The 19,104-nt window shown below is 42.0% G+C and overlaps 1 protein-coding gene across 3 annotated transcripts in view; it reads left to right on the top strand.

Moving 5' to 3' along the window:
- Nucleotides 1-19,104, top strand: part of REPS2 (RALBP1 associated Eps domain containing 2) — a 102,840-nt gene that overhangs the window by 15,808 nt on the left and 67,928 nt on the right. For all 3 annotated transcript variants that reach the window (XM_069770308.1, XM_069770309.1, XM_069770306.1), the window contains exon 2: nucleotides 18,971-19,094. In XM_069770308.1, coding sequence (XP_069626409.1) covers nucleotides 18,971-19,094 — 124 coding nt within the window. The remainder of the gene's footprint in view (nucleotides 1-18,970; nucleotides 19,095-19,104) is intronic.

Raw genomic sequence — 19,104 nt, 5'->3', positions numbered from 1 at the left:
AGCTGCTGCTGAGAAGCAGGACAGGAGCCATGGGCCGTACACACCTTCATCCTTGTAACCCTGGTCAACTAGGTCTGACCAGTTCTCTGCTCTTTGCTTTGTTACTGACTCTGCTGCTTCCAGAGCAAGAAACTGGTGGGGAGGAACACCAGTCTGGAGTGATCATGGATCCCTTTAAAGTACAAAAGGAAGAGGGTTTGATCATTGGTAAGAGAGGCTGCGCAGTGAGACAGGACTTTGATTGTCATTTTTACTTTCCAAGGTGTAACGAGGAATAAAAGAAAGGATTATCAGCAACAGCATCTCTGAGGTGTTTGTAGATGTTACGTGCCACTCAAAATTAGTGGTGTTTCTGTAGTTCTTTAATGAAACGGCAACTGAGGTAGGGACCAGTGGACACGGTCTTGCCTTGTGCTACTTAGGACCCTTGTCCTAAGAGTTGCCCCTGAGGTGCCATCCCTCCCTCGCTCCTGGCCTTGCACACTGCCTTTTTCATAGGAAAAAGGCAAGTGGCAGCGTGAGCACTGCATAGCGCTTTTCATGGGCCAGTGGTAGCATAAACATTAACTGGTTCAGAAACAACCCGTGCCCTGACTAGCTACCTGACAGCCGTGTCAGCACGGAGAAGGGGCTGAGCTGTGTCAGCAATACTGGTAAGGCCCGTGAAAATCAGAGGCAGGGAAGTGCTTTTCTCTGACACCTATGCCCTTCTTTCAAACCAAATGGATATCAAAGCTAATGGACTATGAAAAGTACTGGGGAGAGGGTTTGGTGCTGTGTGATCCCATCAGCCTCATCTTTATGGGAGGCTGGATTATCTACAGGTGTGGAAAGGACCTCGGACCATCCCTAGACACCCTTTCCTGCCCACAGCAAAATCCCTCTTGAGCAATTTGTTAATCCCTGGTGGTAACTCTGTAACTTTTATAGGCAATGTACTCTACTGCTGCCTTACCTTTAGTTTTAAGAAGGTTGTTTTTAAGCCTTACTTTGTTTATGGCCTGTCTGCAGAGGATATGAATAACAGATTATTCATCTCCCTTTTCAAGCCAACCGTTATTGTGCCTCCATTTAGTTTAATGTTGCAAACTGTTTGGACATTTCTGCGGTGAGTCTTGGGAAAATGAAAGTAAAGAAAATTTTTCTTCAAGAATCTTAAGGTAGCATTTGCTAGTAAGATAGGTAACAGTACAAGCGGTCGCGTCAGGTGTAAGAATAAAAGCCATAGGGGTGTGATTCTTCAGGGAAGGGGGAATTTCACCGTGGATTTCCCTGGGGCTCTGAGTGGGGACTCCCTTGCACCTGAGGCAGGCCGGAATGTTTTCAAAGGCTCCGGGGAACTGCGGTGCTGGGAGAGGTCCTCCCTACGGACAGGGCTGTGCCACCCGTCCCAGGTCGGCTGTGTGCCCAGACGGTGCTGCTGACCACGGCCCCAAAGGCAGCCAAAACTCACCGACCGACTGCAGGATCTTTGTTGTCCATCAGCGAATTGTGTCTGGGGGGTTGCCTGCCCCAAGACCATCTCCTCGCCCCAGCAGGCTAACACGTAGAGAATTCATGAGGATTTTGAGGTTTGTAAAAAGATCTTAGTTGCCACCAAGGCAGAGTTCCTACAGGTGTGTTGAAATGGTGGATTGTATTGCATGGTGTGTTTGCCAGTGGTGTTTTTTTCCTTTCCTTTCCATTCCAGTTTTAAAAACATGGTTCCTACTGCTAGTGGCTTCCTCTCGTGGTCACATATGCTCTTTGCCCCTGAAGCCAACCTTGGCTGTGGACCAGAAAAGAAGGCCTGCTATGAGAGACCAGTTTTTAAAGGGCCCTAGTTGGGAATATTGGCACCACTCTAGGGGAAAAAACCCAAAACACCCCCCCACCCCTCTCTAAGGGCATTAATTCACAGTAAACGTCTTGTTTCTTATTCCTTGGAAAAATGAGCCATATATTAAGCTCATGGGGGCAAGATAAGTTGGATGGTTGCCATCTTACATGTCTGTCAAGACTTACAGAAGATCAGCAATTACCAGGAAAACAATTTCATTACAGAATGCTTAATAAGGAGACTTAGAAAAAATGTTAAACTCTTGAATTGTTTGTTTTGTTACCTTCCATTCTGCTCCTCTGGGACTTCTATTCGCAAAGTTTCATTTGACGCCAACTTGTTCAATGTGTTGGTTTCTTGTATGCTGTGCTCTCATATGTGGGCCGTGTTGTAGGTTTGGACCTAAAAGGACTGTAAATATCTTGCACAGGAATCCAAGTCGAATCCTTTCCAAAGTTTTTGTAGAAAATCAATTTCCTGTGGGGAGTGACAAGATTTTTAAGGTTAATACTCCGTGGAAATGCCTCTAGCTTTTTTAGCAAGCTGGAAAAAAATAAATATGGTATTCTTACACAATCAGAATTAAATTTGTACCCTTGATGTGCAATAAGTAGCTTTGTATACCTCATTAAAATTTCTTATTTAAAAGGGCGAAAGGTTTTGTATTCTTTCAGTTTGAATTAATTCCCTTTGACATTGAAGTATGGCGCCAAAGATTTTCAGTGTTGTGAGAATTATTATTATGAAAGCAGTTCTGAGGGATTTAAAAACAATGAGAGCCTAGGGTATGGTGCCTAAATATTGTGACATTAAAAAGAAAAGTACAGAATACAAATATATTCCATTATAAACTGTAGTTTAATTGGATCATTTTTACATGACTTGTTCATTGTGAACAAAAGGTTTTCCTTTTCGAAGAATGAAACGTACAGGTAAACAAACAGGTTTCTAAAAGGGCACGGCTATTTTAAGAAATAAGTTATTTTTCTGAAGAAATAATTTTTTAAGTTGCTATTCCCAAACTGTTCGTATTATTTTTGTGGTGTTTTGCATGCTTTTGCTGTTTAATGAAACATTTGCAATTGTCACAATTTTTCTGTGATAGTTTGCATAGGAAGATACAAATAAACAGTAGATTTATATACTTCTCACTGTTTATTTGGGAGAAAAAGGTAGCACAGTTTGTCTTCATTTATCAGCATTAAAATCATCCTGGTTTTGTATGTACCTCAAGATCACCTGAATTTACAGGCATATGGTTCTTCAAAGCTGTATTTAATCTGTGAGTAGTAAATACCTCCTTTGTGCTAGTAAGGTACGTACAGCGCAGAGATTCAGAATTATTTGAAACATGGTTTTGAAATTGTGGTGAGTTTATGCAGTGTATCTGCCATGCATGTTGAGAAAAGGCTTTTTTTTTTTTTCCTTCCCCCCAATATTTTAAGAATTTGTACTCACCAGAAACTTTTCAGAGAATTAGGAACTTTAGATTTTTTTAATTGCATAATGGACAGTGCTGTGTTTAATTTTCTTGTTACTAGTTAGAGCAGGCAAGTTGTTTTAATTCAGAACTTAACATCATAGCACAGATTATTTTAAAAATCATTTTACCTTGATGCAGCATTTTCTGTAAAACCTGAGTCTTTCAGATAATGTTATGAAATATGTATACAATGGTTTGTTTTCCGAAGAAAAAGTGCTTGTGGGTAATAGTGTTCAGCTTTTTTCTGCTTGAAAAAATTGTTGTTTCTAGAGGCTGAAAATGCTTTGTACGTGTGTTAGAGAATAGTTTTCTTAGAAAGTTAGTGTGGCTAAGAAGTTAAAGACAGACAAAACTCCCGTTTGTGCTCATCAGCAGTGAGCCCGCAACAGTGGTGAGAAGCAGGACATGGATGGAGGTACTTTTTCAGTTACTCGGTCGTACAGGAAGGAGAGATGTAAAACTGGCATTTCTCCCCCACCCCTATACAAGCCGCAGCAACTTGTAAGGAGGAAAAAAAAAAAAGGTATCTTACCTCAACTCCTCTTCCCCTCTTTCCTCCCCTCAGCCTACCCCCAAACCCAGTGATGAAATGCAATCTAAAGTTAAGTAGTCACACGTGTGGAAAAAACACTCCTGCTCTTTGACTGAAGACCTAGTTTCAACAGCAAAATCAAACTAAGCCACAGTTGAAAGATTTCAAGTGAATAAATGTAGCAATAATGTGTTTTCTGTTTTATTTAAATATTTTCTATTACATTTAAACTTGCTATCTGTAAGCTGTCAATAATAAGAACATCTGAAATTTAACTTCCCACTGTAAAATAAACCTTGAGACATCCCAAGTTGATGGCACTTTCTGTAGCAGCCCTCTTGCCAGGCAGCAGCCAGGTAGGTAGAGCAATATTTGTTAGGTGGGACTGAAGGGGGATGTTGAGAATAGGACTTTCCTTGTTATCTTGCTTCTCATGCTTAACAAAGTGGTTGTTGTTAAGTCTACTAAGCCAAGAGATTCCTGTGCAAAAGCACTGAGGGAATTAAAAGCTTAAGCGGTTTCTGCACTCGCAGGAGTTTAAATGGTTTAGGCAAGGAAAATAGGGGAAAGAGTATATATTTGTTAAGTACTAATGCTTTTGCTTGTTCTCAGTTAGGCTCCAAACTACCAAAGCAGTTAAGAAACTTGGGGGGGTTTCAGCCCATGAGCTTTCCTAGTGAATTCACATGGGGCTGTTCAATGTGAATCTCAGAGAGAGAAATCTTTTGAATTGTAGAGCTCTTATAGAAGAAAAGAATTTCTAGCTCAGTCATACAAAGAGTACGTGCTTACTAAAATATAAACGTATTAAAAGTAGTCTGTGGTTTTGCTCTTTTTAAAGCTGCTGCACTTTGGCCCCCTTTTGTGAACATGTTATAGGGTTTAATTGCATGATAAATGATTTGCTCTGCAGGACTTCTGTTTCATTTAGTGCAGGAATTGTGCAAAATATAAGGCAGAGGGTTAGGAGAAGGAAGAGAGGCTGCTGCCTTTAAGACATGAATAGGCACACAACACAAGCTTGGGTTTTGGTATTCAGCTTTCATTTACTTTAAGCAATAATTTGCCTAAAGACTTCTGCCTAAATATAAAACTTACCACTGTTAAAGAACAAGAAAGAAAATAAAGCAGTTGAAAGGAAAAATCATTGCTAAATAGTTCATTCACTGTCCTGGTGCATAGGCTTAATTTTGAATACTGAAGCAAAGTAATGCTAAAAATGACCAGATATTTAGGAAAGCTGCATGTGACAAGCTTTTACAAATCCTTTTTATTCTAATATGTAGTAATGTGTACAGATGTCTTTTTGTTTTTCTAGATTAACTCCAGAAAGTCCTGTGAAAGAGTCATAAAAGCCTCACAGCTAATATTTTTAAATACCTTGCCTGCTGTGTTATGTCCTAATAATGGAAGTATATTAAAATACGCATGTTGTTGGTTGTTGCATTAAGACCAAAGAATTGAGAAACTCTGAATAATATAGCATTTCAGATATGTTGTGAGCTCCTCTTGCACGTGCCACTGTGGAGAAGGTGCTTTAGCGGCAGCCACGGGTGGAACTGGTATGCAGCCACTCTTTCCCAGTGCATCCCACTCTTTCTCAGTGCATCTCTGCTAAGCTCCTCTTCCTTGAACAATGGACCAATGCAAAATAATTACTTATAGCCATTACTAGAGCAGATTGTAAATACTGAGCATGCGGCACAACAGGCTTTGTGAAGAAAAGCACGGAGCTGTCTTCCTAAGGCAAATGCAGATTTATCGCCCTGTGTTGAATATTATCCAAACATGGGTGATGCTCAGTTTGTGAATTGTCCTGTTTGATTGTAGGAGGATTTCTTGCAGGCTTAGAGATAAGTGCTAGCTCATGTTCCTTGTGTGAAATGAGACCTAGATCACAAATAGCTATGCTCATATCCTTATAAAATTGGCCCGTGGAAATGAAAAGCAGGGATAGCTTTCATTTGCTTAGTGCAAAAATTGCAAAGTGTTACTTGTAAATGTGTAGGAGGAGGAAGCACAGACAGAGGAATTATTTTTTAATCAGTTGTAGTGTTTTATGTAGGAAAGAGTGAAGATCCTTCTTAAAATTGGTGTGTGTGGGGTTTCCGCTACTAGAAGAAAATAGCTAAGATTTTATTGGACATTTCCTTCTTGCTTTGCAGATAGTAGTATATGTGTCCTGCAGTGATCGTTGGTGGCTTTGGAGATCCTAAATCAGCATGCAATACCAGCGTTGGGTCACTCTCTATTTTACACATCTCTTCAGAGTCAAATAAATCAGCAGTCTTTTCTCTGCCCAGCGTGTTAAGTTCTTCTTTATTAATTTGCTATTTGGAGTCACAATTGTTTGTTGAAAGTTGTGCCAAGAACTTAGAAATTAAATGGGGATTTGCATACCTATTGCAAATCTCAGCCATTGGGTTGCTCCCCTCAGCCGTGCAAGCCTGTGCAGTTCTCTGGTGCGCTGCAGCAGATACCCTGTGTGGAAAAAGGGCTGTTACAAAGATACTTTCAGTATTTGATGGAAGTCTTTGAAGTCCAAAGCAATTTTTGACAGTTTCTCGCAAGCGCAAATTATGCTATTGTTATCTTTATCCGAGGATGAGAGAGAAGGGTTGAGCAGAAATTGCTGCAGCAGTGATGTGTGATGCATCTGTGATAGATGAGAAATAGGCTGTGCCATTAGTGACTTTTGTCTTTCCAGAGTGAACCAGCCTCAGCTGTTCCACACAAATTGCCACCGACCTGGTGGTTAGAAAATTCTTTTACAGAATTTCACTCCAGACTTACCTCTCTGTCAGTGAATTATGCCTATTTCATTGAGTGAAATGCTCCTAATAACATGTCAATTAATTTTAAATTGCACAAATCTTCACTCTGCTACCAAGACTTGGAAAACAAGTTTCATCAATTGCTCCCTCTGGGACTTTGGAAAAGACATAATTTAAAGCACTGTGTATGACTTTTGGTCTCCTTTTTTTTTTTAATGTACAGAATTTGATTTATTAAGTGGTTTTGGATTAAAAAAAAAAGTGAGGGTAGTTTTGCAAAATAGTTTGCTGAATCTTTAAACCCATGTTGCTAAAAGTTAATGCTGTATAATAACCTCTGTGTAGTGCTGCGAAAGATTTTTGCAAGAGGGCTGTGATTCTTAAGTGGTGTATTATTTACTTTTGCATATCATGATATTTGGGTCTTAGAGTTGTTTTAAGCAATTAAAGATTAGGGAGGAGAGGCTAATGGAAACAAGCATAAACATGTTGCTGAACTGAATGTTTAAGCACTCATCTGTGTTGCACTGGCCAGCGTTAAAAAATCTGGTGATAAAAGGTGAATGATATAAATTGTATGTTAGACATCAATGTATAAGAAAAGCTTTATTCTTATTTTTCTTTACTGGAACCAAGGTCCACTGAAAACAAACAGATCCCAGAGGGATTAACTTGAGTTTTGTCTTGTAGAAAAATCCTGCTGCGAACCAAGTCTTGTATGGGAGAGGCCATCCTGCTTTGATCCATGTGCCAGGCTTTCTGCAGTGAAATCCAGAAACCTGCAGCTAATAACTTTGCCGCTATAGATTTTTGGCCAGCTCTGCTACGTATCAGTCACCGGTCGGGTTTGGGTCACTGTTTTTCCACTGGGTCCGGGAATGTTTCCCAGGTGCGTGCCCTGGGAATGGCCTGCGCATGGAAGCACTGGCAGGTGCCCCAGGAGCCTGCCTGTCCCCCTGCCCTGGCCCCGGGCCGCCTGCCTTCCCTGGGAACCAGCCGTGGCAATGCCGAGTGGGTTTTCGGCAGGGTGGCCTGCCGATCCCGTGGGTGGCTGGAGCTAATGGCGGTCTCGCAGCCTATCCACAGCTCAGCGCAGCTGCAGAAAACTCAGATTTCGGCTCCGTTTAGGGTCACCACCTCTGCTTATTTTTAAAGACTGCTCTTCTTTCACTAATTGTTGAAGGCGGTTACCTCTCCGGCATTTTAAAGGGTTTGTCCCAGAAGTCACGGCAAAGCTGAATCAATTAATCGCATACTTTTTTAGAGCAAAGCTGAGCAACGTTTGCTTTAACCCTTTGTCTGACCCTTTGTCTGCAAGTGAGAGGCTTTCCAGTCTGCTCTGAAAACCCTCACTGGGGGATGTGAGCCTGCGGAGGAGGAAGGTCTGCAGCTGGGCCGGTGCTTTCGGGTTCTGCCCTGCCGCTTGTCCCCTGCGCTGCCCAGGCCGTTGTGGAAGGGCTTCAGCACTGGCAGAGCGGGAAGGAGAAGCGGGTGTCTCTTGAACTTTGGACAAGGATTTTGTAAGAGTTTGTGGGAGGAAACCTGAAGGACGGCTCAATGCGCTTGCAGTCGGCAGTGCTTCTGCTGCTTGTGGCTGTAAGTGCTTGGCCAAAATGAGGTAAAACATTGACGATGGCCGAGAGGAGAGTTTTGATTACTGCCTCTCCCAGCAGCCGGAGTGACTGCATCTCAGCCATCTCTGCCTATGGCTTTTTAGTTTCCCAGACTATCTCATTGTTTGGGGTAAAATCCTGTGTACTAGATCTCAAACAGCAGAAATTCATGTTTATGCGGAAACTGCAAAGCCAGAAGATTTGTCATTTCCTCATGGGCCTCGTACCGTAATGATGTGAGCCATCACTGAAATGTAAAAATGTAAACGTTAAATGTTTTTCTATAATCTTTCTAGTCAACTTTAGGTATCCTCTGTGTTCAGCCTCTTTTCATCTACAATCCACATCTACAATGATTTGATCCCATAGATGTTACTGTGAGTTAAACCGTGGCCCATGGGGCTCAGCGTCCAAGTGTCTTGTCCCTGTGCAGAGGGGAAGCAAGCGAGCTGCCTTGTTTGATTATGATTGGAGATTAATTTATTTACATCTAATTTGTCTGAGACATGCGACTGGGTGCATCAGGACTGCAGTGGTGGCGGGAGGGGTTGCATCCATCAACAAGTAGAAGGGCACTCACTGAGAAGAAAAGGCTGTTTGCTTTCCAAAATAAATAGAGAAATGTTTTTGCCTGGATATGTAAAGATAACAGTAATTGTCATGAGATTTGCTGTCGGTTGCTCTTGGTATGCTTTCAGCTGTGAAAACGCCTACAAATGGAACAGATCATAAAGTTATCCTGGCATAGCATCTGAGAGTGGAACTCCTGAAGTATTTCCTTGTTGTAGTTGCAAAGAAATGGGGAAATAATAAGGCAGCTGTTGTAGAGGCAGCAGAAGCATACTACAGTACTGTCTGTAGGCAGTCCTGTAGACCTCTGTAGTCCTGTAACAGCAAGTTAAAATAGCTTTGTTTTCTGGGATTCACCCCTAGGAATGCAGTGTACTTGGACAGAATGAAGTCTTTAAACATTGCCATCGAATGAGAAAAGAAAGATTGGACTGAAAAGGTCCATATTTTGGGTAGCCTTGGCTTGAGTTTAACAGTGGAAGTGTCAAGAGACTTCTGATAGCACTTAATTTTTATACATTTGCAAAGGAGATGACTTGCCTTTATGCCTGTTTTCCTCATTGTACTCTGACTTTAGCTTTTATCTAGCAGTTGTTTCCGTAATTTTTTCTTAGGTGCTAAAAGAGTCTCCAAATTTGAGAAGATATTTTGATTTGTCTGTTCATAAAACGTTATGGTATGTCCACAGGAGATGTTATCTCCTTACTCCTAAGCTTAAAGCTTGTCACTTTTCCAGACATTTCAAGTACTTTTTGTGCCTTAGGTGAGATTGGCAAGCTTGGTGTGATGGGGAGGTGTTCTCACAAACCCTGTTACTTATACCAAAGCTTTTTATGATGATATTTTAACATGAGAACAAAACAGAATTGTATTGCTGAGCTTTGTAAGTTATCTCATTTATTGAAGAGTAAGTCACAACAAAGAATTGATGTTAGCTTCTTCAGAGGGTAAGGTAAATGCTCTCTAACAACACTTCATGATGTATAAAAATGAAGTAGATTTTTCTGTAATACACATTTGTTTTGTATGAGTAATACTCAAACTGAATTTCGACTTCAACAAACAAAATTACTGCAATCCAAACCAGTGGGGATTTTTTTTTTCCCCCGAAAAAATTGATTTTTCAGTCTGTGGTACACTGTTAAGAGACTGAAATTTGACAAAAGGTAGGATAAGGATTCTCTGTATGAATAACAAACTGCAAGATTCAGTCAAATGTTTTTAAGCTGACTTGAGGAGTCCTGCATTATAAATGGCTTCATGCTCTGTTAGAAAATTTCAGTGTTTTCAATTTTATTTTTTTTTTAAACTCAGGGTATGTGTTTTAATCCATATCTGAACTGCAGCAACGGAGAGGCCATTCTTCCTTTTATAAAAAAGGCTTGGACAGATTGCAGAAACCTTTCCTACAAAGGTTTGATTGTTAAGGCTGAGCTTCAAGTTACATTTAATTTCAGTTTCGTGTGTGTATATATATATATATACACACAGTGTTTTGAATGGATTTTAAAAAACAAGCATATTGAAATACATTGGAGATCATAATAAACATCATTCTAAATAATGAACTCAAGCTTATAAACAAGTGCCATATTTTAAGTCAGTGAAGATGTACTCTCAAGATGAAAATATGGTAATGAAAGTGCTGCTTGTGTAAAGTGTTCCTTGAAATAAATTAACGGCTTGGTTACTGAAGTGGTCTAAAATGCTAAAACCACAAGGATATACTACCTTTCCCTAAAATCTGTCCTTGATAAAAATAGCATTGTCCTTTAGTGTTCCTGTGATTATCCTGTATTTTCATTCCCGCAGCGTGCAGGTGCAGCTCCTGTGCAAAACATGGCATTTCCACTTGAGCTAAAGAGGAACTCTCCATTCACTTTCACTACTAGTAATGTTTAGATACTGTTTTCAGTTCAGCCTCCAGAAAATGAAAGTTTTAGGAACAGATGCGCATTTCAGTTGGCCCAGTGCCAGCGCTGGCCAAATTCCAGCATGGATAGTTAGATCCTGACTCCATCAAGCTCTGCTTACCTACAAGCAACTGACATTGTAAGGGGGTTCAGGATAATGTCTCCACTGAGCAGGCAAGAGTTGGAGGGTCTGGGTTCTCTTCTCTCACAACCTGGACCTTCTTTGTGTTGTGTCCCTAGATACGTCCTTGGATGAGAAGAGGTGAGCAGGAAAATGAACAGAAATCTTTGGAATGACTAGTGCCTTTAAAGAAGCATATTTGCAATGTATAAAATGTTTAGTATTAACCATGTGTAGGATAGGCTTTATGAAACTTAAGTCTCATGTCCAAGAGACTGAAATGCCCTTGGCTGGGATTTGCATCAGAAGAAATTTGGATAAGCCCTGTGGAAGCTTCTTGCAATCTACTTGTTTGGATAGGGCAGTGTGACAGCTCTGTACTTGCCATTTTACTTGGGACATTATGCTTACTCCCTTGCTTCTACAGTAAGATTTGAAAAGCAGATAAAACATCCATAACCCAATTCTGTGTAGTCTGCAGATTTCCATGGGATTTCAGGTCTTAATAATGATTTTGGCAAGGCTGTTTGTGCAGCATTTCAGAGAATGACCTGCTCAATGTCTGCATTTCCATATCCAGATGCTGAGGAACTGATTACCTTCAAAGAATGTGAAGCAGTTCAGTGAATAAGTGGACTAATACTTCTATAAAAATCCATACTGCTTGTTGGTATCCTTATGCCAAGTTCTTAAATCTGGAGTAACCTGTTTTCAGGCTTTTTATTTTTGTGTTCCATGTGTTACAAGCTTTATTAAAATTTTACTCAGAATCCTATACAGATTTATTGGCACAAGCTGTATTTATTGACCTGGATAGTTTTTCATATCAATTTGATGCAAACTAGTGAATATGAAACACAGCTAGAACAATTTTAGGTGGATGAATGCTGTTCTGGAAGCATTCATTTTCGAAATAGTGAGAAGAAAAAGCCAAGGAGGTTTTGAAGATAATTTGCTTCATCTCTTTCACCTCTGCATGCTTTTTTACACACTCCTAAAGGCATGTGTTTAGTGAAGGCGATGCTAGGTTTTTCTTTCAAAGCAAAGACAGAATGACAGATCAGCAAATGTATATAACAACCTCTGACCTAATTCTGTAGGCACTGCTATTGTGAAAATAATTTACTTGGCGTGGGGACTGTCAGACATTTCTCAGGAATGGTGTTCTTAAGCGTCCCAATAAGACTGACATTAGATGAAAGTGTCCACCTTTTCCATGTCACATGCAGATAAAAAGATTCATTCGCGTCTGTATTTTAAAGACAAAAGGTTGAGCACAGGAGATGGGATTTCTTTCAGCTATACTTCAGCGCTTATATTAGCATGCATCAGCAGCCTTTATTCCTTGGCAGAGTTTCTCTAGCCAACACTCCTTAATAATTGAAATCTTTACATTAACTATGCTGATTCACATGTCCTGGTAGCTGCACAATTCAGATCAATACTTCTTGTAACTTGCGGTATGCTGGCGTTGCCAGTATTCCTACTTGAAGAGAAGTACTGCACAATTCACATGCTTGAGTTTCTGTAGATGTCTGCAGCTGCCTGTTGTCAGGTACAAGAGAGGACTTGACTGACCCTTGCACTGACCAGGTATGACTGCCCTGCTCCTGCCCTGCCTGGTCACAAGACTCTTCACTGGTTGAAAACAGTTGTGTTTGGGTTAGTTTTGGTTTTTTAACCTCTGCTCAGGAATTGACTTTTTCTAGTATACCAAATACTTTTGTTAGGCTTCACTGTGAGACTTAGAGTTGTTTGAAAATGGTTTTAGTGTTTGTTTCATGTGTTCTATCCATGGCTGCATGCATGTGTGTGCACGAAAGTGTACACTGAATCATAATCCTTGTAGTTCTTGGTGTTGGCATAAAATATTCTGCTTGGAGCTGTTGGAAAAGTGTTTCCCTGTTCCTGAAGTGCAGTGCTTTCCCCCTAGATGTACAAAGGTGCGATGGCCCATGTTGCACTGGTGCACGCAGATGTGAACAGTTCTGGGTTGTGCCAGGAGTAGGAGTTTGGGGAAACCCTGGCGGTGCTATCGGCAGGTTTTTGGCTAACAGATGTGGTTGCTCTCTGCTGCTTTTATCACCGAGTTAACTGAAGTTGCTAAGCTTTGGCAGTTTATCAGTAGCTTGCCTTGCAACTTAAAATTATGTTGTTCTTTAATGTAAAGCGGTGATCATGCAGAGCTTAAACAGTGAGAATGTTTTGTAGTTAGGTCTTTAAAAATGTACTATGTCGTGTTGTCTTGTGTGCCATAAACTAAGCTGTTTTAAGTTCCTTTTGTTTTAGATGTTGGAACCCTGCTTGCTCAAAACAGCTAGATTTTTAGTAAGCATTTCAGATGATGTTTAAAAAAGTCTAAAATAGATAAAACATCTGTTTTTAAAATACAAGATCACAGAATAAAATAAATAGTTACAGAAATACCACTGATATGGAGGAGCAGAGCTAAAGAACCTAATCCATAGCAGAGCCTCTTCCTCTGTACAGCTGGGTACGTAACTGCTCCAGCATGTTCCTCTTCCTATGGCCTTCCCAGGCAGTAATCCTACTGGATCCAGGATGTGGTGTTTCTTACTTTAAATAATAAAGAGAGAGATACGTAGGGCTGGGCTCCAAGTAGTGTTACAGATATCTGAAAAATGATCTGTTCAGAAAGAAATACCTGTTTAAGAATGTAGCAAAACTTGTCTGTAACAAGCAGATCAAAGACTCTGTAAACACGTATTTATAAAAAAGGGTAAAGTGGGTCAGATGCATGACACAATTTTGAGATAAGCTGTTGATAAGCAACTGCTGCAAATATTTGTCTTTGACACAGTTGTATGAGGGTGGTTGATCCAGAAGGGAGCCTGGGGTTGCTCCGTGGTTGAGGTCTGAGCTGTGGCATCCCAGCTGGCCGTTCTCCGGAGAGCGCTGGCTGAGGGGTGCGTCGGGTAACGGCAGCAGCTTTTCAACATGTTCCTTAAAACGCGGAGGCAGTTGATGAACTGGAAAATCTTTCTACCTCATTATGGCTTGAGCAAGGACAAGTAAAAAAATTGTGCTTTCTGGGGTTGGGCTGAGATGGAAGGTGCAGTGAGAAAATTTCCTTTAACGTAGGAGGCAGGGGTGCTTATTTTCTTTTTCTTTCCGAATGAGTTGAACATGCATTCAGCTTACACGTGTTCCTTGCAGGGTCTCACAACCCGCAGAGAGGTTTGAGTGCCTTTGGGCTGGGTTTCCCCACAAATGACAAGCAGTGACAATCTATGTGGCAGGCAGCAACAGGGGGGCAGAACAGACAAAAACTGTGTGCCAGCTAGATACAGAGGATGCCATAGCAGCATTAATGGCTAAATGAAAAAGCAAAAATCCCAGCTCTACTGTTGCCTTGCAGCTGAAAACCTTTCCCTTGAGGCTGCAGGATGGTCATCTCAGCCTGTCCATAGGATTATGGAATAGTTGTTTCTGATTTTACCTCTTTTTCTACTTATGGAAAACAAACTTCAGCTCTCGGCTCATGTTCAGTTCCTGAAGTTTAGCTCTTGCAATCTAAATTAGACCTGCCCAGGGTGTTAGAGAGGTCAGTGCTCTTGGAGACTGCAGTGGAAACTTGTTCGGAGAGAACTGGAGAGAGCTGGAACAATGTCAGATTGTGCTGGGAAAAGCTGCTTCATGTGGGATGTCTTCAAGGAGCAATTACAAAAATAACACTTGCTGTCAGCCGATCGAGCAGAGCAGTGAGTGGATAATAAATATAAAAATCTGCTTTGTGTTCCAGCATCTCAAGATGTAAAGCTTTTCTATTAGAAGTTTGCATGGAGAACGGTAATTTAAAACAGCCACTCTTCCAGCTACATTTAAAACAGCTTGTAGTTACGTTTTAAATTTTAATGTTGATGAGTTGGAGATCTGTTTCTTTTAAAAAAAAGTATATATTTTTATAACCATAGAAAAACTTCTGGCCTGTCAGAAGGGTGTGCAGGCATCTAGATCTTGGTCTCCCTTTCTTATGGCTGCTTGATAGGGAAGGTGGTGCGATTCATGTACAGAACGTGTGTTTTAAGGCTACCTGCTGAAATCTGATTGAACTGAGAGGTGCTGTTCCAGGACTGACTGAGAACAAACACGAGCTTAGACACTACAGCTTTCCATGTTGTTTTCACATGTTTTGTGAAGTGAACTTTTTTCCTTAATTGGCAAATGACTTTTGAAATTGTTTCATATAAGCAGTTACGCCTTGCAGTAAATTTAAACTCTGTTTTAGTTCACTCAGCATTGTGTTCTTGCCTCGTGAACCATTGAATAGATCAATTTTTGACTAATCCTGTTTATCATCCTGAGGTTAGATTTGGCAAGCAACATCTGTAACCTGCCACCATGAAAAATTATTTCCAACATGTTCTTCATTAAACTTTTGTTCAATATTCAGCTGTTACTGGAGGATTACAGTTTTCTGCTGAAGAATTAAAAAAAAAAAATTGCAATGAAAATTGGCTGTCAATAGTTCTGTATTAGAATCCCTTGAAATATCAAGGTATGCAGGTTGTTTTGATTTACATGTGTGACCATTTAGCAGTGCACTAATAGAAGATACCAGTTCTTTCCTTGCTAGCTTGCTGAATAGTATGCAACCCAAACTGACAACAGGACAGGATAGAAAGAATTTGTTCTTAAACATCAGTTGAATGAAAGTAGAACTGATGTTTCCCCTCTATTTCAGGGGATAGTTTCAGAAACAGTCGAGTTTCAGCTTGAAAAAACAGTGTGTCGTATTCATATACAATGCCTTTAATTCATATGGATCTTGGAAACTCTTAGTAGTATATCACACAAACTAGCTTAATTTCAGTATTGTATATCACTAAATGTAATCTGGCCATCAAGAGGCTATGTGCACTGACCCTGTGAAAGGTAAAACAGGAAAACAAAAAAATAACGTAGTATTCAGTTTAAGCTGCTGTGGAAATTTGAGCAAGCAGCATATTCTGAGTAATTAATTTTGGATAAATTAATTTGGATAAAAGGCTAATCTGCCACCTACCTCTGTGGTTGCTGGAGAGAGGGTCTGCTCCCATTAGCGGCTCTAAGCCGGTCCTGATGCTGCAGTATGAAATGCTGTCTGGAAGGAACCCAAGGCCCTCTCCTTTAACTGCACAAGGAACCTCATAAGAGTGAATGCCTGTACCTGCAATTAATCTATATGATTACCTGCAATTAATTGTGCAATAAATTTGGCTGGTCTGTCAGCTTGCATCTTTTGCTGTGGGCCGTTAACAAAGAGATCAGGATTTAATTGCACAAATAACACAGAGGAGCTTGTGCCTACAAAAATCTATTTCTGTTGTTACCACCAAAGAGCAAAATTACAGAGAGGCAGTTTCAGGTTGGCTGGCTGTAAGTGTGCTTGAGAAGGAACACCGTAGTTTTGAGAGACAGTGTGTCCTTGATAAAAATTTTTAGTCTGCTCGATCAGAATAAAACATTCATGTTTCCATATCAGGAGGAAGCAGAGCATTTACAGCATTCAGTGACCTTAATATTTCAAAGTGTAGAAAAAGATATGGAAAATTAACTCTCAGTGTCTTTTCAGGAAGATGATAGCATCACAAATCCCTCCATGAAAGTCCCAGTTGCCCAGTGCTTCCTCTTCCAGCGGCCCGCGAGAGGAAAGGCAGATGACGGTAACGCTGTGGAGCGTAGGGTGCCATGACAGGAAAGCAGCCCAAGAGGAAAAGCCCTCTGGGGTACGCCCCTCGTACACCCAGGGACTTTGTGTGCCCTTTTCGTGCCACGGCGGCTGCCATCCTGGGCGCCGTCCGTGGGTCACGGCAGAGGTGAGGACCCGCGCCCCGCCATGGGAGGGCCCGGGCGCAGGCGGGGGCCCAGCTTTTGGAAGCAGTGCAGGCCTTCGTCTAAGAAACGTCTCCCGTAACGAACCGGGGCCGCATACCCAGACTGAATTTCAGCTTGGTTGTGCCCCTTCTCTGTCTGTTTCTCCCCAGGTTGTTGAATTTGTCAGCCTGGGCGGCACAGCAGGCCCCCGGCCGGCGGCTTCCCATGTGCCTGCTGCGGCGGTGTCGACCCCAGAGCTGTCGGGCTCTGGCGTGGCTGGGCGGCTGCGCCCGTGGGGAGCCGGCTGGGCCGCAGCCGTGGTGCAAGCTCCGTGTCCCGGGTCGAACCGCACCGGCTGTGCTCCGTGCCTCTGCGTCAGACAGAGCCGGGGCCGCTGGTGGGGAAGGACGGTGCAGGAGTGGGAGGTGTGGGCGGCAGGACTGGGTGAACGAGGAGCATCTAGGGGCAAGGAAGGAGCCTGCTTTGGAGGTCAGAAATGGCACCACTGACCTGCCCAGCCTTCTCCAAACAGTGCCGGTCCTGCGATCGGCTGTCCCGGCAGCGTGCCCACGCCGCAGGCAGGCAGGCGGTGCTCCCGCAGCACTGCGGGCATGCACCTCTGGTGTCAGCTGCGGCCACGGGACCCTGGGAGATGCTGTCAGGGGACCCACCGGTGCAGCAGGACCCTGCAGTGGACGGCGTTGCTCCCTGTGGCAGTGGGGAGCCCTCTGCACCGCTGGGGTCTGCATAGTGCCATCCACGGAGGTGGGTGCGATGCGCTTGGCTCCTTCCCGTGCCCTGGCCGGGGTGCAGCTCTCCTCCAAAGAGTTCCCTCTACCTGTTCCTTCCTCCCCGGCACACTCCGATTTTTAATCGTGCTTCAGCACTCTCCATCTCGGGCACATGCCAAGTGCCCTGCATTCCCACCAGAAAATAAAAGAAGTAAGGCCTGCAACAGGGTGGGGGGATAAAAAAAAAATTTAAAAAGGCCAGAGTGACTTCAGAAAAAAGATATGTAGCGGAAAGGGAATGGCAAATGGCACTGGTTAATTGAAGCTGTCCTTGTACAGAGAATCAGTCTCCCTTTTCATCAAGCGGTAAGAGAAAAGAAAACTGCTTGATGCATGGCTTAATTCCTTGATCACAAGATGTATCTCCAAAACTCGCAGCAAGAGAGGGAAGCCAGAGCAAATTCAGTCAAAGCAGAAGCCACATCCAGAGAAGAAAGACTTTGCTTGAAGATAATTTTCTTTGTAGTAAGAATTACCATTCCAAAACATTTGTTTTTTCAGTAATTGTTTCACATCACATTTTGACACTCTGTGTGTGTATGTGTGTATATATACACATATAAAAATAAATCAGAAAAAATAAGACTATTCATTTGTGCTATTTGTTCATATGCATGACATGGTAATAGTTTCTGTCATGCTGTTGTAGCTTGGGAGTGATCCACGGACACGGTTTCCTGGAGAGGAGCCCTTACCTATGAAGAACTGGCACAGCTCCGCTGTCCTCCTGCACGCAGGTGACACACCTTGCCAGCCAGGAGACATTGCTAATTTAGATGTATTTTCAGGAAAACAGTTCGGGGCTTCCCTTTGTGTCTGGGGTGAATGGGGTTTTGTTCTAACATCAATGCCTGGCTGAAGTTTGTTTGTGAACATCTGGGAGCTCCAGGCGTGGGAGAATTGGTGCCTGTGCTTAAAACCTGCTGATAGCTGTTGCTCGTTTAGCTGTTGTCTGAGCGTGTGAACGTGGAGCTGTTTGTTTCATAGAGGTGGCTGAGTGAAGCGAACAGCAGACAGTGAAGTATATATAGAAATTAAACTTCAGTGCTGAGGCCATGTTAGTTTTTCACAAAGAAAAGTGTTCTGCTCAAGCGGCGCGAAGGGGCATTTCTTGTGTTGCATTTATGTTCCAGTTACAGTAACTGTCTGAACTGTTGTTGTAAGGGCTAATATTAAGTATAATTTTCTGTGAATACCATAGCTTCTGCAATGGAAATGTTTTACTGGACAGTGTACTTAACAAGTTATCATTTTACCTGCTATTAAAATCTTTTGCAGTATGAAAACCCCTAAGTTGTTTTAGGCTACAGCAATGCTTCTGAAAAGCTTAACAACTACCTACCTATCTCTGATACAGTAGGGGGAATGTGATCAGACAGCCATGTCCTGAGTTGAAACAAATATGCTTAATAGAAAACTTCAAATACAACAAGCATTTTGCATTTTTAAAGAATTTTTTCTTTGTTTATGTAGAAGTGTTTAAATTCTCTGTGAGAGTGAAATGCATTTAACCAACAATGTGTCTCTTCTCTCTTAGATTACAGAAGTTTGTGGAGCCAAGCGTGTGGGTTATTTTGGTCCCGCTCAATTTTATATTGCTTTGAAGTTAATTGCAGCAGCGCAGTCAGGGTTCCCAGTACGGATTGAGAGCATTAAGAATGGTAAGTAGCA

This window comes from Haliaeetus albicilla, chromosome 25 (assembly GCF_947461875.1).
Source record: "Haliaeetus albicilla chromosome 25, bHalAlb1.1, whole genome shotgun sequence".
Lineage (NCBI taxonomy): Eukaryota > Metazoa > Chordata > Aves > Accipitriformes > Accipitridae > Haliaeetus > Haliaeetus albicilla.
Note: the sequence above shows the minus strand (reverse complement) of the source record. Positions and strands in the feature narration are given on the sequence as shown.